General features: G+C 38.0%; 3 protein-coding genes and 1 pseudogene across 5 annotated transcripts; 3 read left to right on the forward strand and 1 right to left on the reverse strand.

The window, feature by feature from the left end:
* The first annotated feature begins 2,800 nt into the window (after positions 1–2,800).
* On the forward strand, positions 2,801–4,753 carry LOC149025725 (uncharacterized). Of its 3 annotated transcripts, none has more exons than XM_089143170.1 (5): positions 2,801–2,924; positions 3,040–3,119; positions 3,200–3,347; positions 3,857–3,918; positions 4,234–4,753. In XM_089143170.1, the coding sequence occupies exons 1-5, from the start codon at positions 2,837–2,839 to the stop codon at positions 4,597–4,599; spliced, it is 744 nt and encodes a 247-aa protein (XP_088999296.1). In that variant the 5' UTR covers positions 2,801–2,836; the 3' UTR covers positions 4,600–4,753. The 3 variants fall into 3 exon arrangements, with proteins under 3 accessions (XP_088999296.1, XP_088999297.1, XP_088999298.1); XM_089143171.1 differs by having other exon boundaries at positions 4,237–4,753; XM_089143172.1 differs by having other exon boundaries at positions 3,046–3,119.
* A 58-nt stretch (positions 4,754–4,811) lies between these two features.
* On the reverse strand, positions 4,812–6,336 carry LOC149025726 (UDP-glycosyltransferase 89B2 pseudogene; annotated as a pseudogene).
* Positions 6,337–11,691: 5,355 nt separating this feature from the next.
* On the forward strand, positions 11,692–20,704 carry LOC149025727 (uncharacterized). Its single transcript, XM_089143173.1, has 7 exons — positions 11,692–12,191; positions 16,715–16,856; positions 17,045–17,289; positions 17,438–17,641; positions 17,762–17,854; positions 17,967–18,074; positions 19,727–20,704. The coding sequence occupies exons 1-7, from the start codon at positions 11,745–11,747 to the stop codon at positions 20,468–20,470; spliced, it is 1,983 nt and encodes a 660-aa protein (XP_088999299.1). The 5' UTR covers positions 11,692–11,744; the 3' UTR covers positions 20,471–20,704.
* A 972-nt stretch (positions 20,705–21,676) lies between these two features.
* LOC149025728 (uncharacterized) lies at positions 21,677–23,397 on the forward strand. The gene is made up of 5 exons (XM_089143174.1): positions 21,677–22,211; positions 22,379–22,436; positions 22,538–22,621; positions 22,702–22,843; positions 22,957–23,397. Exons 1-5 carry the CDS (start codon positions 21,752–21,754, stop codon positions 23,233–23,235), a joined length of 1,023 nt encoding a protein of 340 aa, XP_088999300.1. The 5' UTR covers positions 21,677–21,751; the 3' UTR covers positions 23,236–23,397.
* Positions 23,398–24,938: the final 1,541 nt, after the last annotated feature.

The following is a 24,938-nucleotide window of genomic DNA, read 5'->3' on the forward strand; positions in this document are numbered from 1 at the left end:
AAGCTCCATCTCCGTACCTCTGCAACAGAGGGTACAAAATCCTCGTAACAGAGATCGATGAAGAAGAACATGGCTTTGTTTCCTTTTACATGCCTAAACTAAATTTACTCCATCGACGCTGCTCCTTCCTTTCTTCCTTCCTTGAAAGTTGAAACCAACATTCAGTATAGAACTCTGGTTTATATTCAATTCATTCTTGATTTCCGCTTATTTATTGGTATTTGAAACGACTCAAGGTGAAGAATGCTGTCCCTGCTGCCGCTTTGATTACCGGAGCCACCGTTAACTGATTGAGTCTTGATGACGGGTAGAGGATTTTTGTTTTTTGGTGGTGTATGAGGTTCATCCGAGCCAGCTTGGGCACACTTCGATTGCATCCTCAGAGAGAGCTTTGTTGTTTGCAAGGGTTGAATCTATGACCTCTCCATCAAACTCTTTCGCCACACATTAGGAGTGAGAGGTTCACCTGTGAGTGCCAATAAAATGAAAAGATGGTTATGGATTTCACTCCTAATGTGTGATTGAGAGATGCCAGGGATGCACAAGGAGTTTGACACTTAACATCACACAATGGATTTTACTCTTGTCATGTGGAGGGGAGCGCGTTGTTTTTCGAGTCCAAATGGTCTCTTGTGATGGCTGTTGACCATAAGTTATAGTGGTCTACAGGGTTAGGGGATGGAATTTACTCTTTTTTTCAAATATTTTGTTATTTTTTATTGTAAGTCCTACTTAATTTGTGGTTGTAAAGCTGTAAGGGAAGCAAAGAGTGCTTCCCATCAGGAGAGATGATCTACATTCCCAATCCCAATCCCATTTCTGATTTATTTTGTCCTCTTTAGAAGTGGATCTAACCCTTGTTGAGTGGTGCAGAACTGTTAAGATAGCGTATTATTCTCCTCTAATGGGAAGATGATTCAGACTTTTTTCTCATTTGGATCTCGATTGTTGGCGACGGTCCTATACATTAAATGAACACAGGAGTAAAGCAAGGTCCGCAACATGACACATGGCACAATTTTCTACGGAGATGGGAAAACGTTCACGGCGTGTAAAATGGAATTTCCTCCTTCAATTGAAGTCCACGTAGGAGTAGGACCAACTTTTGGTCACACCACACCATTCTCAAGGGACACCCACCATCCTAAAGTTGGAAGGCACGCCCTCGTGTTCTAAACTTAAAAAACAGTCTCCACCTTTTCTTAATGCTTTAATTTATTGTTTTATTAGTTGTTAATGTTATATAGGTTGTGATTCCGTACAATGATCACCTGTCCATGTTCCTCATAGTTCTTGATTTCAAGCTGCTTGTTTCAACTTTTTTTGGGGTCTACACTTGCTAATCGCCACTTCTCTTCCACAATTTAAAAAGACAAGAATATTCTGTGCTTGTTATTTTTTTTTCTGATAATAGTTCTCCATTCTCCTACCTACGCAGACAAATTTCTTTCTCTGATATCAGCAAAAGGAGAGGCTAACCCCATTATTGGTTTTATGAGTCTCTGTCTCTCTCAAATGGCAACAAAGAAAAAATTGTAACTAGAAGACTTCTGTTATTAGGGCACTAGGGGTAACACCTTATCCAAATCTATAAAACTAAAGGTTTGATTTTGGCTTAGCTTTGATTGCAATTTGTAATGAGCATTCAATCACAAAATAGCCCTTTCAATCATTAACTATCTTCGGATTATGATTAAGAAACAAGCTACTTTGGCTTGAATTTTGGGTTTTCTATTCAGATATTATTCTTAAGCCTTATCTTGAAGATACACTTGAAGATACACTTGAAGCCTTAAACAAGGGATTAACTTAAACCCAGCTGGAGAAGGGCACTTGTCCCTAAGTTGGACCACTTCGAGCTGACCCAAAATCCAAAACCAAACCTCAAAGAGTTAAAACGAGCTTAGCTTAATATGAAATAGAGTTTTCTCTTCACACTCAAGAAGCCGGCCATGCTTTAGCCATGGTTAACCAGTTATAGGTTGGTTTTCGAATACAAATTGACTCAAACCGGTCTAGACCGAAGCTGGTATGGTTTGGATTGGGGTTTGTGATCTGGAACCCCAGTCAGACCAATTCAAATAAATTAAGACCCGGTTCACTCTTATTGAACCAACCACCAGCAAAACCAATCCACACCGATGGATTGACCAACTAGTACATGAGGATAATCTATCATATTGAGTATGGCTCATTCTTCACATTGTGTTTCCAACAGACACAGGGTGAACTAGGGTAAAATCCGTGCCTGCTTCTTCCTTGTTTTTTATTCGATTGTGTGTGATTAATCACTCTAATCCTAACACATACTATAGAAAACCGTGCAAAGGTAATTGTCTACGTTGAATTTTGACTCACTTTTGGGTCCGCATGATCCTAATACAAAAGTTGCCTTGGACCGTATATTCTAAATGTATTTGTTTACATGGGGATAGAAACAAAGCCCCCTAAAATTAATAGCATGGAAACCCTATGTGTGTAGGGTAAACCCTACCTCGGCCACCAAAACACACCCACCTCGTTGCATGCATGGCAGTTGACAGGCACAAACACCCGTATCTTCCATTCGACGCTTTGTGACAACCAAGTTCCTAAGTCATACCCTTTAGCCAACCCACGAAGCCATTTTTAATTTTTCAAAGCTTTTTAGTACTCCCAAGTCCTAGGCAAACCCAAAATTTTATTTTTTAATCAAATTTGGTATCGAAAACCTAGCTTTGACTTGGGATTGGACTTTGGGCTCTCACCATAAAACCCAGTCTGCTGTTCTTCGTCTGTTCTCTCTTTTGTTGAAGTTAGAACAGAAAGCAAACATACTCAAGGAAGGAAGACAAATATGGTTCTTTTAAGGTCTGCTTGCTTGGTTCTTGGGCTTCTCTTCACCTCTCTTTCTGTAAAGGACAGCATTGTACATGCCCAACAAGGTGCATAAGGGCCTTCCTTAATTTCTCCTTCATTCATTCAATTGTTACACTTACAACAGAAAAATTGGTTTGCTAATAAGGTATGAAGCAGCTAACTCTTGAACTCTTTATGTAGCAACAGACAAAGCAGTACTGATGAACAAAATAGAAGATGGGGTTGAGGCTACTGGATTTGATACTGTAATGGTTTCAAAGGTAGGTTACTGTTTCATTATTCTTTATTTCAGAAAATTCAAAGAGGATTTCAATCTAAATCGAAAGGATTATGTTAGCAGGAGCTTTTGGAAGCTGTTCCTGCCGCCTCTGCTGCTGCTGCCACTGCAATCAAAAGAAAGCGAGGAAGGAAACTGTTGCAGGGTAGAATCGTGAAGAAGGATACAACAGAAGAAAAATCTGTGAATGGAAAAGCTTCAAAGATTTCAGGTGCAGCCCATTCTGTTGGAAAATGGAGAGACAGAAGTCTTCTTCCTATGAAGAAGGTCAAAGGGGTTAATGGTTTTGTAGCTTTCACTGCTGATTATGGAAAACCAAGGCACCACCCACCCAAGAATAACTGAGGAAAGCAAGTGAAACCTCTAGGTCTTTAGTTAGTTAGTTAGTCAGTTCGTTTTTTTTCTTCCTTGAACCGTTTTGTTCTGGTTCCTTTAGATGTCCTAAGGCAAACAAGTGTGGAAAATCATACATGTATGTATCAAAATATTTCTATGTTAAGTGAATTTTTTTTCTTCATACCAAGAGACTCAAGAAGTAACTATATCTAATTGTCTTCTTTTTATTTCTATTTTCACTACTGCGTGGAAACATTTTCTTGATGAATTTGGTTGCATGCGGTTTTTTACCCAAGTCTTGATTATTAGGGGTTCAGGGTGGGGTTAAGGTTGTAAAGGAGTGGCTTATATGTTCAATTTGAATATCTGGTTTTCTGGATGCAGGAAAGGATATTAATGCTCTGAAGAAGTCACTTGGAACTTTACAGAACTACACAACTGATCAGGTTTCTCTCTCTCTCTCTCTCTCTAAGAAAACACATGCTGCATTAGGGACTTGATAGGAAGCATTATTAACTAGAGGCTAACAATTATATATGTAGGATTTACCAAAAAAAAAAACAATTATGAAGGAACATCAATGTATATCAGACTCCTCACGTTCAATGTGAAAGTATTACTTTCACCTTCCTTCCACATGGAACCATAAAACCCTGCAAGTAGAAGTAGCAGAAAAAGCCTGTTACATTTATACTGAATTCAGTGTTGTTGCCTCTATTGTTGCACTGACAATTAATCGATCCTTTTGGTCTTAATCTCAGCAGAAAAGTAACAATCTGCGGGAACCAAAGGCATTGAATTCAGCAACTTTGGATCAAAAGAAAAAATCTGGGAGTGAGATAGCAGATCTCCCAGTCCCAGAAACCATGGTCAGCCAACTCAAATCCCAAGACTCTAATCAAGCTGTTTCAAACTGTGGCAGCTTGGAATGTTCTGCTCGTTCAAGGAAAACAGTGTTACCAGAATTTAATGATCATTTCCAGAAAACCGAACCCAGCAAGAAGCCCCTTGAGGTTGCTAAGTATATGGTAAGCTTGTTCCACAAGGATTATGCTGGGATGCATGGGCCTCATTGCAGACCTCCCATCAACAATCATCAGGTTAAGCACCAAAATGTGAAACCATAGTTGGTTTTTGCTTGTTAGCTTCACAACTTCGCTTTAACTTTTTGTCTAAACCCAGCTAGTAAACTTTGTGCATTTGCTTTCTTTCTTTATTAGAACACTAGAAACTGATGTATATTAACTTAGTTTTATGTAGTTTGGTAAACTGTTTTGTGGTTTTAAGTTTTTAACATACAAGCCCCAACTGTCAACAGCCCAAACATACAAAACCCTCTCTCCTTCTCTCTTCTCACTGCTACTTGCTACTTGCCTCTGGATTCAATCTTAGTCCTACTTATATTCTGAACAAATCTATCTAGATCCTTGGAAGAGGACCCACCATCTTTAATTGCCTCCAAAGCAGCTTTCTGCAGCTCAACAGCTCTCTCCCTCTTGGACCCTTTCCCCATCACAACCTCGGTCATTGCTTTAGCCAACGTGGCCGAGTTGGGCACAGTTTCTACACCTTCGCATACCTTCACTCCCACACCCACCTCTTCCAAAAGCTTTGCATCAGCAAACTGATCTGCCGTCATTGGCCACGCAAGCATCGTTACACCTGCTACGATCCCTTCCAGCACCGAGTTCCAGCCGCAGTGAGTCAAGAACGATCCCACAGCTCGGTGCCTTAGTATCGACACCTGTGGAGCCCATCCACGAATTACAAGCCCTCTCTCTGCCACACGATCTTCGAACCCCGACGGCACTTCCCCGTATTTACCTGCCACGTGTCCCGCCGTGGCTCCCTTTACGCACCAAATAAAATGGACCCCACTCTGCTCAAGCGCGACAGCTAGCACTTCCATCTGCTCGTTAGCCAGTACCGCTTGGCTACCGAAGCAAACGTAGATTACTGAATTCACCTCGCGGTTGTCTAACCAGGATAATATGTCACGTGCGGTAATAGAGTTGGGCCCACCTCTCACGTAGAGAGTCGTTGGATCGTCATCAGGCGGTAGCAATGGCCCCACCGTCCAGACCCGGTTGTGGCCAAGATCCTTCTCCAGATGGACAAGGTAATCGCGTTCCAACTCGGAGAATGAATTGAACACGATTCCCCAACTCGCCATGTTGGCAAGATAATCGTCTCTGATCAATTCCCATTCAGGGTCTCCACGGACGTAACTGCGGTACACAAATGAGAGCTGGCGCCAGGGGTAAATCGGGGAACCAGGGACTTTGGGAAACGAGATTGGGAAATCAGGATCGTTGGGATCGTCTCTCTGTGGCGTTTCACGCCAGAGGCAGTTGATAAGAGACACAAAAGCGACACCTGAGGGAGAGAAGACAATTCGAGGAATGCCGAGCTGGCAAGCGAGTTGGTGGGTCCAACCTAAGAAGAAGTCGGAGATGATAGCAGAAGGTGGTGAAGGGTGGGAATGAAACCAGTGAAGGAGAGGGTCGTGAAGCTTACGCAGAGCACCAACCATGGCACTGATGAAGGAGTTGTCTGGGAGGTCTTTTACGTTCTCAACGCCTGCAGGTACAGAAGGGTGAGATGGAAATGGTAAGATTAAAGTCTTGATGGAAGAAGGGTGTCTAGAGAGAAGAGGGTTAAGGATGGTGAGATTCTTTGGTGTCACGAGAATTGTGATGGTTAGACCCCGAAGGACCAACTGGTGGGTGAAGTCGAGAAGGGGCAACATATGCCCCTGCGCCGGGTACGGAAACACCAGTATATGTGTGCCGACGCCGGCGATCGTCATGGCTGTAGATTTCTGGGTTAAAGCCTTATGAAATATCAACTATGTAGTGCCTAGAAATTGGTTGTAGAGGTGATGAAGAACATGAGTGTGAAATTCGTAAACTTATAAGGTGCCGAAAAGCTTAGTCACCCATAAGGAATGAGACACGCAGCTACTACTGGCTACATGGTTTCCTATTTTCAGACACGTTACACGTTACACGTTACATCTAAGGAAATAACAGGTGCTTTTTGGAAGAGCACCCACACCAATAAAATAGAATCTGGCGACATGGGAATGGAACTCGTGGGCCAACCGTTCCAACCTTCCCAAATCCCATGAGAACTCCGTGATCGAACTCGGAGAGAATTCAAATCTGACTCGGCGTTAGCCAGGCTTGAATCGTCTGATCAGTTACCTTTGTTAGAATCTTAGGAGGTTGACAAATGACAACGTTGGTTTGGCATGTTGCACACTTATACACGTATTGGTGGTGCTTTTTTTTGCTTTTCGTTCCTGTGCGTTTGGCTGCCGAGAAAAGGCAAAAAGAACTGCCGCACTTAGCGTGCCAAATTGCCAATGTGAATGATTGACAAGCGAAGAGCGACTGAAGCTTTTGTGTAAGGAAATTGCTTGCAGTGCTGCGCAAATAGCACTGCAAATAGTGTCAATAAACTCTAATCAACCACCCATTTTGATATAATATTTTTTTTTACTTTTTGAACTACGCCACTAAAATAATTAAAAAAAAAAAAGAATGGAAACTTTATCATATTCATTGACAAATAAAAAGACTATCTATTTACTTCTGGATCTTAACATTTTGATGTTACTTAGACATATGTTTTCCAAAGACAAATGGATGTTTCTTTGTCAGAAATAAACCTGATAAAATTTCAATATGAATCACTCCCTCGCAATAAAATTATGCGTTCCTCTAAAAAAAACATCAATGTTCTCCCCTACATAAAACTAGCATAATTCAAATCTAGTTTGCGGGTTAATTCGAGTCCGGATCAGCTCTCCCCCGACGGGTTCCCGACCACATAAAACAATGGGGCCCACGGTGAAAAACACTTTTAGGAAAAACAAAAACCAAAAAAAGTTTAAAATTTCATCCGTGGACCCCACTCTTTTGTGTGATCGGGAACCCGTCGGGGAGCACTCGTGCTACCCCGACAGGATGAGGATCCGGATTCGGTTAATTCTGGCTAATTGCTGCATTTATTAGCTTTGGTTGGGTTGTTATCTGTTGACCTGAAATTAAGAAGTGAACTATTACGTATTTTTAAATCATGAGCACCAAGGACAAATTCTTTTTTTGGGTTTTTAGTTCCCCTTCTAAAACATCGGAATTCTAGTTCTCTCAACCGACTAGTATGGGCAGATCCTTCCAGTTAGAAGCATTGAAGTGTGGACACTTTGTGTGATCGGTAGTACACTTCATTTCATACCAGCTTAACGACTCTATCATAAATGATGACATTTATAGAGAAATTAACTCATGAATCCTTATAATTTCTTTCTCAAATTTTCATCATTAATTTAAATTATCTAAAATATTTTATATAAAAAAGATAGATATTACTTACCTCCTCTCTTAGTTGATCAAATGACATTTTTATCCTCATTTAATTGGATAATATCACTTACCTCCCTTCTTAGTTGGCAAAGTTATCAAATACTTCCCTTTTATAACTTTTTACATTAAATGCTTTATTAAACCCCAAACTACCTTAAATTCAAAAATATTTTTTAATTTAAATCTTAAATTCCTTTCAATTACTGTAATAGTAAAAATCTTAAATTGCCATCGGTTAGTATTATTGTTAAAACTTAAAATATCTTCAATTATTTTAATAGTTAAAACTTTAAATTATCCTCAATTAATTTTATTATTAAAATTTCAAAATGCCCTTATGTTCTTCAAGTGTATTTTTCATCTATATGTTTATTTTTTAGGTTTTGTTTTCCTTTTTTTTCTTTTTTTTTTTTTTTCTCTCCTAATGAAAGATGTGAATCTAAATTAAAAGACATAGGGATATTTGTGGGTCTTGGAATAAAATTAATTAAGGGTGATTTATGTTTTAACTAGTAAGGTAATTAAAGGTATTTTAGAATTTTAATAATAATATTACTTGAGGGTAATTTAGAAATTAAATTAAAAATATATTTGATTTAGGATAATTTGGAATTTAAAAAAATATTTAATGGTAAAGTAAAACTTAACAGGAAAAATATTTAAAGTTAAATAAAACATTATTTAACAAAACAAACGAATGAAATCAGGAATAAACTTTGAATATTTAGGGTTTTCAAATATAAGGTATGTTTTGATGTAAAAAAACACAAGAATACGTTTCTACCTTTTACCAGAACGTTCCTTTTGTGAGAAACATCATATTGTTATTTTCAAAGTGAGCTTTCAACTGTGTCAAAAAGTCTTTTAAAAACTCAAAAAAAGAAACACAAGAACTAGAATTAACCACACATACATGATTTTGACTGTTTCAATTATAAAAGTGCAAGAAAAACAAGAATAAAAATTAAAAAGAACGTTACCTTACTAACTCCTTAATCTTGGAGTCGCACTCATTTTTCAAATAGATTAATCACCCCTGAAAGCAAATTGATTCCCAATAGAAAATGAAAGGCATTGATACATAACTTGAAAATGTAACTGCTCTCTCAATATTTTGAAGCTTTAAATAATAAAATCGCCATAGTCTAGCTAGGAAGCCCCATCCGTGGCAAGTAGGACTGTTTGGTCTATTTCCACTCCTTAGCTTCTCGAAAGCTTGTACTCAGGATGTCTTGGCTTTTTCTTGCCAGTCTTCTAATTAAAGATTTTTCTACAAAAAAAAAAATAAAATAATAATAATAAAATCGTCTTCATCAGTTCATCTTAAAAAGTCAGCATAGTTTTTTTAATTTTTTTTAATTGAGGTTTGCCCAATTAGCTTCGGCACACCTTGACCATCCCTTATCCTTGGGGTAATTTATATATAAGAGGCCCTCATCTATAGTCCCAAAAAAATTCAAATTCTTGACCTCCTACTCGAAGGTGTTAGTTTTTTACCTTTTGAACAACTCCTCACGGTCACCAACAGAAAATATCGTTATTCATATAATGGCAAAATAACAATCTAACACCAGATGCCAATTTGATGCAACAGGATTAAACAAAACTTTCATTATTTATCTCTACGTAATTGCGGTGGTATAAGAAAATTTTCATTCCTTGCCAATGCAAGGTTGGTAGACTAGTAAAGACTTATACTTATTAGTGAATAGGTCATGGGTTTTCAACCTTGCGGACATCATATGTAATACCCCCATAACTTATATATAAAACTCTCCGGCTTCAAAAAAACTCATCCCTTTTCTTGCTTTACTCTAGGATTCCAAACATATGTCTTCATCATTAATTCTGATCTTCTGTAGTAACATTTTGACAATCGCTACTTTATTCTTAGGGCCTCTTTTATTCTAAACATTTGTTATACACGTATCTCTTAAGTTGTAGGATATAAAATTGTTGCGTTCAAACCACGTCTCGAGCTACTCGAAGGCTCAAGTTGCAACCAAAGGATTAGCTGCGGGCCGACTAGTATGTCGAGAAGCCGCCTCTGACAATCAAGTTAGTTCAAGAATAACCTAAGGCTCCAATTGAAGCTCACTTGGAGAATAATGAATAATCTTAAACGAATTCCTCTGCCTTACCTTGGGGATATGACCCCTTATTTAAGTTGTTTTACTTACTTTTTTATCTCTTGGGAGGTCATGGCTGCGTGCCCGACTAATTTCCTTCATTAAGCCCCTCATTTTGGGATTTTCCTTTGGACATAACAATTCCCTTTTTAAGTTATTACATGCATGTACTTCCATAATTGTCTCTTGTCAACTACATAATTTTTCCGATCAAACTTGCTAGGCCTGTTTGATCTATGACCCACGTAGACACCCGAACAGTGCCCTGGATAGTCCGTATCTGTAACATAAATTTTTATTAATTTTGTAATATAATAATTATCTTTTATTGTGTTAATTATGCTTTAAACAAGGTGTTTTTTTATTTTATTGGAATGGCATTATGGATGGCACTGTCTGTGAAACTACCCATGAGCCCCTCATGCAAAACACCTTAGAAGAGGCTTAGTCAAAGAATTGATTTTGCTGACTGACAATCCTCCTTAATGAAGAGGGCCAACAAAAACCACCCTCTGACGATTAATCAACGTGTGCATAAACTACCTTGGACGAACCTCAGTTTCAAAAGAAACAAAAAAACATGACGCAATATAGAAGATCCTTGAATGTGCTTTTGAGTTATAGCATATTGGTACCAACCTCTTATGTAGTGGCAATAAAACCAAAGGGGTATTCAAAATGATTGAGATAGAGAGTAGAGGTTATGAGAGTAGTGAAGGGAACTGAGATTAAGAAAGCGATTGTGTTTATATTACACATCACATGCATAGGTAGAGGATCCCGTGTTGTTTTAGTAAGGATATATTAGTTTTCATTGAAAATAACGAGCGTTATATAGTAAAAACATCAACATGCATTCATCCACTAATTGGATGGACCTGAGGTAGAGGATCCCGTGTTGTTTTAGTAAGGATATATTAGTTTTCATTGAAAATAATCGAGCGTTATATAGTAAAAAAAAAAGAAAGGAAGAAATTATCAAAAGAAAAAAAAGAATGTAATAAAATGTTTAGCATGACATCTCCAACTGTGATTACAACCGTCCACATGTCGTTCATCCAGTGATTGGACGGACTAGATGCAGAAGATCTTAATGCTATTTTAGCAAGGATACATTAGTTTTTATTGAAGATAATGAGGGTTATTAGGTAATAGAATAGATTACCCAAAAAAATAAAAAAGGAAATAAAATGTTTTGCATGAGCCAGACTGGATTCATCAGATTCATCATCTTATGCTTTAGGATAGATTTCAAATCCATAAAAAACCTCCCCTTTTCGTCTTCGATTGGGATTTTCTGATTACCAAACGATGATTTATTTACTTTCCATGTATATCTACACATTAATACATGAGAGAGATCATAAATGTTTTTTTTTTTTGGTAATAAAGAGATCATAAATGCTTTTTTTTTTTGGTAATAGAGAGATCATAAATGTTTTTTTTTTTTGGTAATACAGAGATCATAAATGCCATCTCCTTTAACGTTCTCATTAAATGGTCTGGTTTGGTTGGATTTGTCTGGATCCGGTCATCTCTTATAACGCTCTCATTAACTGGTCTGGTTTGGTTGGATTTTTCTGGATCCGGTCCGATTCCGGTCCTAAGTAAAGTAACTCCCGCTCTATCGTATGTAACTCCCGCCCTCCCCGTGTGGCGCTAGCTGCAAATAAGCAGTAGGCACTGGAAGTTGGAGAACAACAGAAGGAGAAAGCGAGAGCGCGAGAGCGAGAGAGCGAGCCGTGCAATTGTCGACGAATTCATCGGAAGTCGATGGAATCCGAAGACCTACCGATCATGGTTTCTGACTCAGAGCTTTCAACGTCCACCCGAAAGCGAAAGCAATGTTCGTTAAGTTTGGGTCTGGGGCTCAATTCATCCCCTAACGAAACTCCGAATGCTGTAACCCTAACTCAAGTGTCCACTTCGAAAGGAAAAGAGAAAGTCGATGTCGATATCAATGGCGAAAATGAGGGTCAAAGTGCTGCCATGGATTCCGCCCCGAAGACCTGCGGTATCTGTAAGAGTGGGAGTGAGAGGGGTATCAGAGTTTGGATTGATAGCTGCGATCACTACTTTTGTTACTTATGCATCATGGAGTGGTCGAAAGTGGAATCTCATTGTCCCACTTGCAAAGAAAAAATCAGTGCCATCCGTTGGCAGCCGAAACATGGGGTTTGTCTTCGTGAACGGATCGCTAACATCCCATTAGGTGACGAGGTCAGAATTATTCAAATATGTTGTCCTCTCTAGAGAGTATTTAGATTGATGCATTTGTTTCACACCATTTTTATTTTATTTTTTTAAAATTTTAAATTCAGGGATATATTGTTAAAAGACTGATTTCAGATTGCAGTTGAAGTTGCCTTCAGTTTACGAGAAAATATAAAATTGAATCTGCTTCCATTTCCACTTAACATTTGTATTCATGAAGTTGTATGATTCATGAGATGAACTCAGTGACCTTCACTGATTCATAGCTTCCTCCCCAAACCACACAAAAGTCCAACAAAAAAGAAAAGGAGAAAAAAAAAAAATACAAGTTAAGAGTGGATTATGTTTATTTTCAATAAGCTTTCATTGATCAAAGTGTTCTGAGTTGGTGAGTACGTTGCTGCATTTCTGAATTTGAATATTCATGTTGCCTGATAAATTTGGAGTTGCTACACCTTCTCTGAAAAGGTATTAATTCTCTGAAGATGAAAGAACCAGGTTTTGGTAACTGGTAACTATTCATTTTTTTATTTTTTATTATTTTTTTTTTTCTGTTGGTTGTAAGATTTCATTGAGGCTAGGATAGGCTGAAAGTAGTAAGTTTTCATTGTAAATGTTGTTATGTGGTTCCATGGCAAGTGTCATTCTGGTTGTAGTTCCACGCACATCGGGCATGTGTTGAAACTTGTAATAGCTTGGTGTTTCTATCGTTGTGGGTGCAATTCAATGGTAGTTCTTTTGATTGTGTGTGGTAGAACTACCAAATTATGCTTCATACAGAACCAAATTTGGGTCATAGCATAAATGGCCATTTTCACAGTGGATGTAGGCACACTGTTGAACCACATTATTTTGTGTCTGGCTTTAAGGTATTGTTGCTAGCATGCACGTGAGGCAAATTGCGTCGAATCAATTTTAGGCATCATTGATCACTCCCTCTCATTGATAACATTGGGTATATTAGTAGGGACAGGTCTGGATACCTGTTCAAAATCAAAGAATTTTCTCGAGGAAAACTCTGCTGATTGGGAACCATATTCACTTGTGATTGGTTGCCCAACAAACTATTCTAATTCCGATACCAATTGGAAGGCCTGTCAATTGAATCCATTATATGTGGATTCATCTCCTTTCTGGTTTCAGGCTTAAAACAAATATGATAGCAAGGATCAGTCTTTGGATCTCCATCCACATGACAACAAATCATTAAATTATCAAATTTACTCGTGCATTCTGCACCAAACATTTTGAATTGACAGAGAGTAATAATACTGCATTTTGTCCTTCCTTTTTAAACAAGAGACCCATCTTAACATCCTCATCTCTGCTAGAAAGCTTGTCAATATGACACTTCTTAACCCAATATTTTGCTCCATATATCATGCCTAGTTGCAAAATAATTTATAGAACTTTTCTTTAAGCTTTAGGGTACATCAATCGCACAACACCTCAGATGTGCCTTTCCGATTCACCCATCCCAGTTTAATCTATCTTAAACCATCCTCAATGTCTCCTTATTTTTTATTGAGCCTAAGTATTTAAAATAGCCAGCTTGTGGTATCCCTTATTCCTCAATTCGCACTATGCCTGTGTGCATCGTAATGTGAGTAAATATACATCATGTACACTGTCTTCACCCTACTAATCTTCAGTCCTCTTGCTACCAAAGTTGACCTCCAAAGCTTTGACTTGGTGTTGATTCCTTCTTTTGTCTCATTCACTAAAATGATCATCTGCTAAAGAGCACACAACATGGGACTTGGTGTTGAATGCTTTGGTTTGATTATCCATGAAAAGCGCAAAATGGTAAGGTCTGTAAGGACTTAAATCTGATCCCTAATGTAACCCACTCGTAATTGGGAATTCCTAGCTGTGACCTCCCACAGATCTTACGCTAGTCACCATGTCCTCATCAAGACAAAGTAATTCAGGCTTATCCCAACTAAATGGGCTTGCTACATTGATCCTTTCAAACAAAGTAGGGGAACCTGAGTTCCACACAATAGGAAATGAAATTGAGAGGAACGGGGAAATGAGTTAAAAAAGGTGAGAAATAGAAAAGGATAAATTAAAATAGAAGGGAAGAGGATAGCCCAAGGAGTGGCGTTAAATCAGCGAGGCAAGGGCTGGAAGCTTATGTAGATAATACAATATTTTATTGCCTAGGTAGTTTTTCTTTCTACTCTAGCTTTTAATTTATTTTTTTACGTTGTTTCCATTCTTAGTTGTTTTTCTATTTTTGTGCATGGTGTTTTAGATTCAATATAACACAGCAGAGAAATCAGAACAAAAAGACTGAACAAAAGAAACTGTGTTTTGCTTGAAATATGCCTGCTTGGCTTTGTTTGGCCTCTGTCTCCCATCTTCTTCTTTCTCCTTTTGAAGTCCTTTTTTTAACTGAATGACTTCAGCCCCATTATTCAGGGCACCCTGTTCAGCGGTACTGTCAACTCCCTTCCAATATTGGTGTTTGGTTATGCTTACCTACCAAGAACTTCAACAACAGAAGCGCACATCCTGCAGCCCTTTATGAAGATAGAATCACATCTGGTCCCTTCACTGGATCTCTCAGTCTTTGATTTCAGACCTCACCAATCTATACCAAACATCTTTAAGTTTATTTCATGCTGGGATCAACTGGCGTTAAAACTGAGAGAATTTATACGAAGAACATCTTCATATGAGGGATTTCTCTCTTCTGGGATAGCTCCAATTCCACCCTCTTCTTTCTATCAAGGTCCCCATTTGTTGGGTAGAAGAAGATATGTGGGCGATGTACATAAATTCCCTTGCTGTTTAAGTGGGTGTATGTTTTATCAATTGAGCGCTAGATTTACCTCCTCAATTTTATTCGAAGTTTAAAATCATTATGTTTTTTCTTAACTGTGGAGGCTTGATTGAACTATAAATTCATCAAAATACCATTGCCATAGTTTCCTGATTTATTTTTAGCTTGGTTGGGTCCACATTCGATCAAATTAGGATTATTCCAATATGGGTTTGCACCAATTAGCTTTGAAATGTCAAGATAGGGAGCACAACAAGAATCAGGGTAGAAAAGAATTGTGGGCCTTGAAACCAGGGTTTTGAGTTGGCTTGCAGAAGGTACCAGGTTTCATTTGTGAGATGGTTGAAACCTGGGAATTCTCGGTTTCTGGCTGGTTGACTGGCTTCTTGACCCTTGTGTGTTATTGGAGAATGTTTTAAAATGAATGGTAAAATAAGGTAAAAACAAATGTAAATTCGAGGATTAAAACATTGAACACTCGACTTGGTTTTTAATTTTTTCACAGTTTATAAACAAATATGTACACTGATATGAATTTTTATATTCTTCTTATATGTTAATGGGATATTTCGTGTCGATCTGTTATCCGTATCCAGCACACTACATGGATCGATGCTGTACTATTGAGAAGGCTCGATGGGATCAATAGCAAGGAAAATCCTCGACGTAAAGGAGCTGTCGGATTTACCATGGTCATAGAAATCTTGAGATCTCACTAAGATCTAGTAGATATCTCTCCTTTTCATTTAGCGAGATGAGATGATGTGCTAGACAAGGCGATGAGTTTCAACTCTCGAGTAGTAACTTTGATGATTGGATTATCATTTGAACTTTGTAATTTGAACAATGAACAGTTTAATATATTAGACTTGTTTAAAAATTTGAACTTTGAGCATTAATGTATGAGTAGATGATGTGTAAAATAGGTCATTTTGAGGTTTTTCTTTAGTGTAGTGGTTTCCCATTTGGGGTCCGAAGTAGAACTCATGCGTAGATTACTTCTTTCCTTCATAAATCTAAGGTCACCAGTGTTTTCAGAAGGATTAAAATAGGCTAGATAACGAGTTTGAACCCCAGAAGACCCCTAATACCCCTCGAGTGGAGTCTTGAGTTGGGAAAAAAATTCCACCAACTCGGCGAGATCTCGCCAAGATCTCAAGCCGAATCTCTTTTTTGAGTTGGCGAGATGAACCTCAAGATTGAGATCTCGAACTATGGGATATATAGGGAACCATAAATTGAAACTCAAGAGAAAACTTAAGTTACTTTATGGGCTCTGAAGTTGAATGAGTGTTGAGAGAATCCGATTAAGTGAAACATCTGTTGGAATCAACGGACATGGGATTGTGGTTTAAATTTCTTTTGAACCTTCTTCTGTGCAGATTGCAGACATCTGATTTTAAGTTTTTAATGCCATCTGTCTAGCTCCTGAGACTGTGGCTAGTGCTGCTGCAACAGTTAAATTGCATTATTGCAACCTGTTGGTTTTGCAACCTGTTGGTTGCAGGTTTGGAACTCGGAGACATGACTCTTGTGAAGCAGAGTGTAAGGCTGTGTACATTTGCCCTTTCTAGACCCTGCAGCAGTGAGGGCCTTGTGCACTTCTCTATTTTTTCAAAAGGCTTATCACCTGAGACAGTTTTTTGTTCTTTCAAATGCTGTATGCCTAAACTTTGATTTTACCCCAAATTCTCATATATACAGAGGTGTCAGCAAGGACTGATATGCTGTATGTTACCAGGTACACCCAAGTGAGGTGATGCAGAGCCAGTCACCGGTTGCTGAGCTGCCATCACATGTGCAACAGCCTGATACATCAGCAACTACAGTGTCTCAACCATATTCAACAGATGATGACTCCATGTCTGATGCCAGTATGGAAGGTATGGATTCTGTTTAGATAAATTTTCATTATTGAAGGTATATTGAATTTAGGAGTTATGCTAATAAATCCATTTGTATTTAGAAGTTATGCTTAACTTATAAACAGACAATCCAATCTTTAATATTTGTTCTTTTTGCATTTTCAACTAAAATTTGAGATTATTAAGTCGGTACTTTTGGCATCTAGATTTTTCTCCAATAATGATCAAGGGGCGAGGACGAGCAAGGGGTCTCAAAATTCTGTCAATGCCTCCAGGCGAGAAAGTGAAAGTCTCTGTAAATGAGTATGGGCAACCATGCAGTAAGGAAACAGCCCAATTAGTGACTTGGATTGGGATACTTGCTCGGGATACATCGTTGCTGCCATGCAACTATCCAGATTGGAGGAAAGTTCCAAATGAGTACAAAGAGAATGCATGGAACAAAATTACTGTAATATGATATACTCAAATAACCTCTTTAACACCAACGCCCTTCCCCCCGAAAAGAAAAATACAAAAAAGGACATTGAAATAACATTCTCTATATCTCATATAGGTTCATTAGAATGCTTAAGTGGCCATTGGTACTCTTTTGGCAGGCAAAATTTGACATTGATGGTGATCTTAAGAGATGGGCACTTGGTAAGTTGAATGATCGCTGGAGAGACTTTAAGTGTGAGTTGAAGGAAAATATATATGACCAGTATACTGCACACCAAGACCGGGTTCAAAATTGTGATGAACGCGTTCCAATGGAGCAGTGGTTAGATCTCCTCCACATGTGGGATTCTGAAAGGTGTAAGGTAGGCCTATGTGAGGCCATTTTGTTGTGTTCTAGTTTTGACTTTGGCTTTTTCTTATGTATGAGTTAAGTCAAGATAACTATGTCTAAGATTTGCTTGTGTTTGTTTCCTATGTCTTAGGCCATGTCTCAGCGTAATAAGATTAACAGGTCCAAGCTTCTTATGAAACACACAGCAGGGAAGCGAAGTTTTGCACAAATACGAGAAATCAGGGTAATGTAAGGAAAGGTTCTTCACAAGCCTTTCCTGTTTTAAACTTGTTTATGTACTTTGCAACCACCCAGATACTGTGGTTCTAATGTTTAATTTGTAATTTTTTGTTCAGCGTCGGGCAAACCCACATGGAATGCCTCCCTCTAATGTGGAGCTTTACTTTGAGACACATCTTAGGAAGGATGGAACTGCTCTAGACGCTGTAGCAGAGAACACATTGGTGTGTTATTAAACAATCAGCTTAATGTTCCTACTATTATTTCTTTATTCGATTGCTTGAAAGATTTGTTTAGATTTAAGTCATTCTAATTTCAGACATTGCTCGAACTTGGTGATTGCTGGTTCAGTGTGAATTTTTTAAATTATTAAGAGGCGTTTCAGCACAAAAGCTTCTAAGTGATGTGTACGTTGTGTATGTCGCTTGAACTCCTTGCACATCTTTACTTATGCATCTGGTGTCTCTTTACTTAATAAAGATTTTCAGATCAATTTTCAATTTAACTGAACCAACTTCATTTTAATGTTCCTTGTCTTGCTTCTTTATTTGGTTGCTTGAAAGATTTGGTTTGTTTTTTAGCCACTCAAATTTCAGACAAATTGCTTGAGCTTGGTTGGTGCTGGTTCAGGGTGAGCTTTTTTCAATTACTAATCAGTGTTTTAGAAGAAAAAGCTTCTAAATGATGCATTTTCATCTATTGTATTTTTGTATGTATGGTTGCTTCAACTCATTGCACATCTTTGCTTATCCATCTGTTGTTTGTTTACTTGAGAAAGATTCTTTAAGTTAAACTTTGAATCTCATTGAACTGATTTAAGATACTAGAGCAAGTTCCTCACCTGTTTCTAGAGTTTCTCTCATACCAAAAAAGCGATTTTTGTGCATCCTCCCCTACCCCTCAAAGAAAAAAGGGGAAAATTTCAGGGACACCCCAAAATGTATGGTGAAAAGCATAGACACCCGAGAATTATGAAAAATTGGCAGACAGCCCAAAATGTTACTTAAAATTGCATAATAGTACATTCTGTTAAGTCATGGTTGAATAATTTTGTACTTCCTAAACTACCCCAATGTTATTGTGAATTTACCATTTTAACCTAATAAAAATAGAAAACATAAAAAAGGGTGCTTACTGTGGAGGAGGAAAGGAGAAGACAGTGTTAGGGAGGGTAAAGTTATCATTTCACAATAAGATCCATTTTTTAAAATGTTTTCTATTTTTATTAGGTTAATATGCTAAATTCACAATAATATAGGGTAGTTTAGGAATTAAAAAATTGTTTAACCATGACTTAATGGAAAATACTAACAGTATGTACTATCATGCAATGTCAAGTCACATTTTGCAGGTGTCAACGATAATTTCAGATACCCTCACACTTTTGTGAGGGTTTGGTTGAAGGTCAGGCTTGGTGTGTTGATCATGTGCTCACTTGCAACTTACATTTGGTACAGCCCTTTTGTGAAGGTTTGGTTAAACTTGTTACTAGACTCTACATGGTAAACAGGTTGATTATTCACGGCTCTCCATCATTGTCATGGGCCCTTTGCTTTGATCACATCGAGTGGATTGCCTTGCAAAATAACAACAGGGCTTTTCCAGAAATTTTGTTTTTTGTGATCGAATCATACAACATCTCGATTCCAACGTTAGGGTTGCTAAAAGATAAATTAGGGGGGGAAAAACCAATTGTCTGGGAAATTACTTCAAGTTAGGTGAGGGTATCCTGTATTGACTTTTGTGAAAACAGGAAAGGTAGTTCTTTGTTAGGAATAAACCATTCCCAAAATAGCCAGTTTGTAATTTATCAATTCTGATCTGATCTGATTGCCATCAAATAATTCTTCACTCATCCTCTCTTTACAACTTGCAGGTAAGTATGCTGGACCTTCTGGATGATCATCATGGAGCACAGGGTGAGCAAATTGAGGTACCAAATGGAGCAGAGGGTGAGCAAATCGAGGAACCACAGAATGAACAGGCTGATGAAACTCAAGGTGAACAAAATCAGGAAACAAATGGTGGAGGACTTGAGGAAGCACAGCACGAGAAAAATGAGGAAACACAGGGTGAAGGACTTGATGAAGAAGCACAGCATGAAGAACTTGAGGAAGTGCAGGGCGAAGGAAGTGAGGAACTTGAGGAATTTTCCGATGAAGAACTGGAGGAAAGGCTGAGTGGAGAACTTGAGAAATCTGAGGGTGAAGAACTGGATGAAACGGAGGGGGAAGAAGCAGAGGAAAAACAGGGCAAAGAAGTGGAGGAACCACAGGGGGAAGTACTCAAAGAAACACAAGTTGGAGAACTGGAGGAGAATCAGGGTGAAGAACCCAAGGAAGCACAGGGGGACAATATGGTGCACAAGATCTTCACCCAAGTAATGGGAGATGATACTCCTGGCCAGGTACATTTTGCAGGAGCTGGAGTATGCCCAAGAGATACAAATGGACCGTGCAGAAACCATGCTGCCATTTTACAGGAGAATGCTGAGTTGCGGACTGAGGTGGGAGCATTGAGAGAGGAAATCTCTTCATTGAAGTCTGAATTCGATATGATAAAGCAATTAGTGATAGGAAACCTGCAAGCAGGCACCAAGAATGCAGTGGTATCTAGTTGACAAATTGATCCCCTAAAAGTCAAAAGTTTATAAGACAATTACAAATATATTTATAGAGGGTTGTGACTCAAGTTTTAAACATTATGTTACAAATTGTGAACATTGTCCATCGCTTACCTTGTATTCATTCGTTGTGAGATCATTTTGTTCTGAAACTCATGGTGAATAGCAGTTTAGATTTGTCTTCAATTTAGTTTTTCTTGACGAAGTTGCAACATGAGTAATATCATTCTAATGTTTATGGTATTTGATTTCAACAGGTTCATGTGCTATTGGTTGCTATTAAATGTTGATGAACAAAGATAGCCTGGAACTAAATCTAATTTGTATTGATTTATCTAATGTTTATGATTTGAATGTCTATTATCCAATTTACTATCAGACTTCTTAAATGTGTATTGTAGGACCATAAAAATTTGTAATGGTAGGGTTTGAAGTTCCCCCCCTCACAATTCCATCTTACTCTTCCCAACTGTCTGCTTAGCTGTGTCATATGAACCTTTCTTCTAAAATTGGCTTGCATTGCTCTGAGAATGTAGATTTACCTTTTCTTCCATTTAGTACTCAGTATCAGAATCTGGATTTGAAGTTTCTATTAAAATTTATACGTGCCTGTAAATGTTGTGCTTCATTCCTGGCACTGGCTCCACCAAAGTCGCTAATGTTTGCCTTGCTCTAATATTAGTGTTACATTTGTTCATATCGATTCTCTTTATTATTGTCTTTTTGGTTTACTTACTCTGTTAATTGTTGGTCTCAGAGATTCTACCAAATGCTACAACCCAAATCCAAGGGTCGTGCTTATCTGTTTGGTTTCTAGATGTATATACAGATCCCAAACTGACGGTGACAAAGAAACCATCCTGGTTTGGCTGACGACCCCACCCCTCCTTTGAATAAAAATTCCCTGATCAATTAGAAAACTGCTTAAGACAAGTAAATGCTCTCTTTGTTCCCAAAAATACTAAAACTGAAAGATGAGAGTGCTCTTTCCATGCAGACAAGAGGTAAGCCTCAGCCCTTGGGTTTTAAGAGTAGGAGCTAAGTCTGGATGGAATGGACAGATCTCTACAACTAAAAAAGAGAAAACTCATTCCTTGTACTTTCCTCTCTTTGAAATAATCTGCAATGAAATTTACATCCCACCAACCAGTAATATTAGCCACCATCCCCACTTTTGGATCTCATCTCATGTTACAACTTCAACAAAGGCTACAAGTCTCAGCCCATCTCAGCTTCTTGTCCCATTTCTAACTGCAACAATAGCTATTCGATTCCAGCATGTCACAAATTAATGCAACTCAGCCTGTTACTGAGAGGATCAAAAGTCCAAAGAGCAGGGAGAAACCAACCCAAAATTTATCATCAAAACATCTCAAAAAGGTCTACCCACTTGCTCTTCGGAGGAGCAATTCAACTCAGTCACTCCCTTCATTATCCTTATCGCAGAGTTCTAATGATTCGATAGGTGAAACTGTTCTTCCTCGAGTGGTGGATCGGAGTGTTTTGGTGTCTCTTCGAGGGCTTGGAGCCCCACGTAAAGAAGCAGAATCCAAACTCAATAATCTTGGAAAGGATAGCCAGGACTCTAATGGTGTCACTGCGGTTAATCCTCAGGTGGTTGGGAAGATTATGAGGCCTCTTCCTGGGTTTAGAATACCCGAAAGAAGGGAAACTACACTTAGCCATGATTCTGTTGGTGTTACCTTGAAGAGGTGTAATTGGATCACAAAGAACAGTGGTAAGCAATAGAACTAATTTAGATCACCATGCTTATTCCAATCTCTGTGAACAATAACACAAAGGAGATCACCAAGCTTCTTTCAATCTTTGTGATGGTTATGTTGTTGAATATATCTTTTCTATGGACAAAGAAATGAGAATTGATCCTTTGGCTTAATTATATAGATCAAGTTTATGTCTGCTTCCACGATGAGTGTTGGGGAGTGCCAGTCTACAATGACAAGTGAGTTTATCTTTTCCCCCTTAAGTTGTATATATTATCTAATTCCTAGTTTTCAATGAATTAGAATTCCACTTATACTCAATTACTTGGTGTTGCAACAGTCAACTATTTGAACTTCTTTCCATGTCTGGAATGTTAATGGATTACAATTGGACTGAAATACTAAAAAGAAAGGACCTCTTAAGGTGCTCTCTCTCTCTCTCTCTCTTTCTGTCTCTGTGTGTGTCTAAGCCCCTATGATAAACTTCTGCTCTTTTTGATACAGAGAATATTTTGCTCAATTCAATCCTAACCTTGTTGCATATCTGGGCGAAAAAGAGATAATGGAGATTAGTTCAAATAAGACACTTATGTTAGCTGAAAGCAGGGTCAGATGTATAATAGACAATGCAAGATGCATATTGAAGGCAAGTTTATATTTTAGATCCTTAAATCACTAATGTAAAACATGTTTGATTTGAAAGAGAATTTCTCTTGTTTGTTCCTTTATGCTCAACTAGTTTGTTTTTCTTGAGTGTAGGTTGTAGATGAATATGGTTCATTTAGTAGCTACATTTGGAGGTACATGAACTACAAACCCATGATCAGCAGATACAGACATCCAAGAAATGTTCCTCTAAGGACCCCAAAATCAGAGGCCATTAGCAGGGATCTAGTGAGAAGAGGATTCCGGTTCGTCGGGTCCGTGATAATGTACTCATTTATGCAAGCTGCAGGGATGACAATTGATCATCTTGTTGATTGTTTTAGATTTAGTGAATGTGTTAGCTTAGCAGAGAGACCATGGAGACATAGTTAAGCATCAGTTTTTTTTCTTCTTTCCCCCTCCTCTAACCTTTGGATAAAGCTTTAAATTATTTGATTGCTTGTGTATGGGTTGTATTTATTATAGAGAATGTAATTTAAACAAGTGTCGAAAAGATTGTTGTTTTTAAATTATAAAAAGGAATGTATAAATGACACTTCTATATGTGTTTCTTAAATTTGAGAGGCTCATTCAATTGTAGTCATTGCTCTCTATGTTTATCCAATATGCATTTGAAACAAAGATACTTATGTTGCAGAAAAAAGAAAAATAAGTAAGATGACAATTTTATGCTTTCTGATCAAGATAGAGAGGTGGATTAAGGTGGAGAGTTGCCTCCATCAAATAACTTATTTAAAGATTAAAAATAAAAAATAAAAAATAAAAAATAAAATCTGCAATTTATGATAGCAAGATTTATAAGAAAAGGACCTGACTTCACCCACCAAATCTTGGACCAATGAAGCAAAAAAGCTCCAATGGCAAGAATTAAGTGTAAAAAAAAATCCAAAAACCAACGGGGTTAGTCCAAGTGGTAAGCAACTTGGTCCGCTTAAGCAAGGTTCTGGTATCGAATCCTTGTGGATGTAAAAAATCCCCGCTGGGAGACTCACCCACCACAGCTAGGTGTGCGACGCGGGTCGAACCCCTAACCAGGGTTGGCAACCAAAAAAAAAATCCAAATATTCTGCCAAAAATATAAAAATAAAATAAAATCTCAACCATGAGTAACTTGAGGGGGGTAAAGACTTGAATGTAGAATTTAAATTTTAAAAGTAAATTATCACTACCACAAGAATGTGACTTTTTCAAATATCATAAAATTATAGTTTGTAACTTACATAGAAATATGTTTCTTTGTCGTTCAAAGGCGATGGAATTGACCTCATACCACTGTTTGTTTTGTTTTTGTTTTTGTTTTTGTTTTTTTTTTTTTTTCCCGGTAAAAGACCACATACCACTGTTACTTCTTATCCTTTACTTCTCAGAATTTTAATGCTAATAAATAGTCTCTTTTTTTTGTAGCATCTAATAAAGAGTCATAAGAGATGAAATATTCAAAATCTATCTGGTTTCACCCAACTCTAAAAAATATATAAAAATATTTATTGATATCAAATACAAACACAAGTGAGTTCCAGGGAAAAAAAATGATGAAAAGCCACTTGTAAAATAAAAATGGAAAGGGAAGCTTCTGTAGCTAGTGGCTGACATGGTCAACTAGCTTGGGGTTTGGTGCACTCAGCCTTCTTTGGCAACTAGAATTATCTAGTGATTTATTTGAGTATTTTAAAGTCACACACTCGCACCTCAAATTGTTTTGTCTTGGAAGGTCACGAATTCGGATCATCATCCCGTCTGTGCTTCCGGACAATTTTATCACCACAAATCTTGTGGGACTCACAGATAAAAAAAATTAAAAAAAAAAATCCCATCACCCAACCCCTGGATCTCCTGTATTTATGGTGGTAAAGCCGTCGGGGAGCACTTTGTGCTCTCTAGACAGGTAGCTGATCCGGACTTGAAGGCCACTACACACTTCAGATGATAATTTTACCATTTGAACCTCCACATCTCTCTTAAAATCCCCAAATTCAACTTGTGTGGTCCAGGATTCAATAAAGCGCGGGCCCGGGCCCAGTTTCTATTCGCCCCATCACCATCGATGTGACTCTAATGGTGGGGTGGGGTGGGGT

The sequence above is a fragment of the Hakea prostrata genome, chromosome 2 (assembly GCF_041222555.1).
Source record: "Hakea prostrata isolate BN-2017 chromosome 2, UWA_Hpros_2, whole genome shotgun sequence".
Taxonomy (NCBI): domain Eukaryota; kingdom Viridiplantae; phylum Streptophyta; class Magnoliopsida; order Proteales; family Proteaceae; genus Hakea; species Hakea prostrata.

Excerpts from the sequence above, each read along its gene's own strand:
- LOC149025728 (XM_089143174.1), top strand. The coding sequence starts at position 21,752 with ATGTCACAAATTAATGCAACTCAGCCTGTTACTGAGAGGATCAAAAGT. Across the intron at positions 22,212-22,378 it reads TTGGATCACAAAGAACAGTG|ATCAAGTTTATGTCTGCTTC; the intron begins GTAAGCAATAGA and ends TTAATTATATAG. Across the intron at positions 22,844-22,956 it reads ATGCAAGATGCATATTGAAG|GTTGTAGATGAATATGGTTC; the intron begins GCAAGTTTATAT and ends TCTTGAGTGTAG.
- LOC149025725 (XM_089143170.1), top strand. The coding sequence starts at position 2,837 with ATGGTTCTTTTAAGGTCTGCTTGCTTGGTTCTTGGGCTTCTCTTCACC. Across the intron at positions 2,925-3,039 it reads CATTGTACATGCCCAACAAG|CAACAGACAAAGCAGTACTG; the intron begins GTGCATAAGGGC and ends CTCTTTATGTAG. Across the intron at positions 3,120-3,199 it reads ATACTGTAATGGTTTCAAAG|GAGCTTTTGGAAGCTGTTCC; the intron begins GTAGGTTACTGT and ends TTATGTTAGCAG.
- LOC149025727 (XM_089143173.1), top strand. The coding sequence starts at position 11,745 with ATGGAATCCGAAGACCTACCGATCATGGTTTCTGACTCAGAGCTTTCA. Across the intron at positions 17,642-17,761 it reads GGGATTCTGAAAGGTGTAAG|GCCATGTCTCAGCGTAATAA; the intron begins GTAGGCCTATGT and ends CCTATGTCTTAG. Across the intron at positions 17,855-17,966 it reads CACAAATACGAGAAATCAGG|CGTCGGGCAAACCCACATGG; the intron begins GTAATGTAAGGA and ends TTTTTTGTTCAG.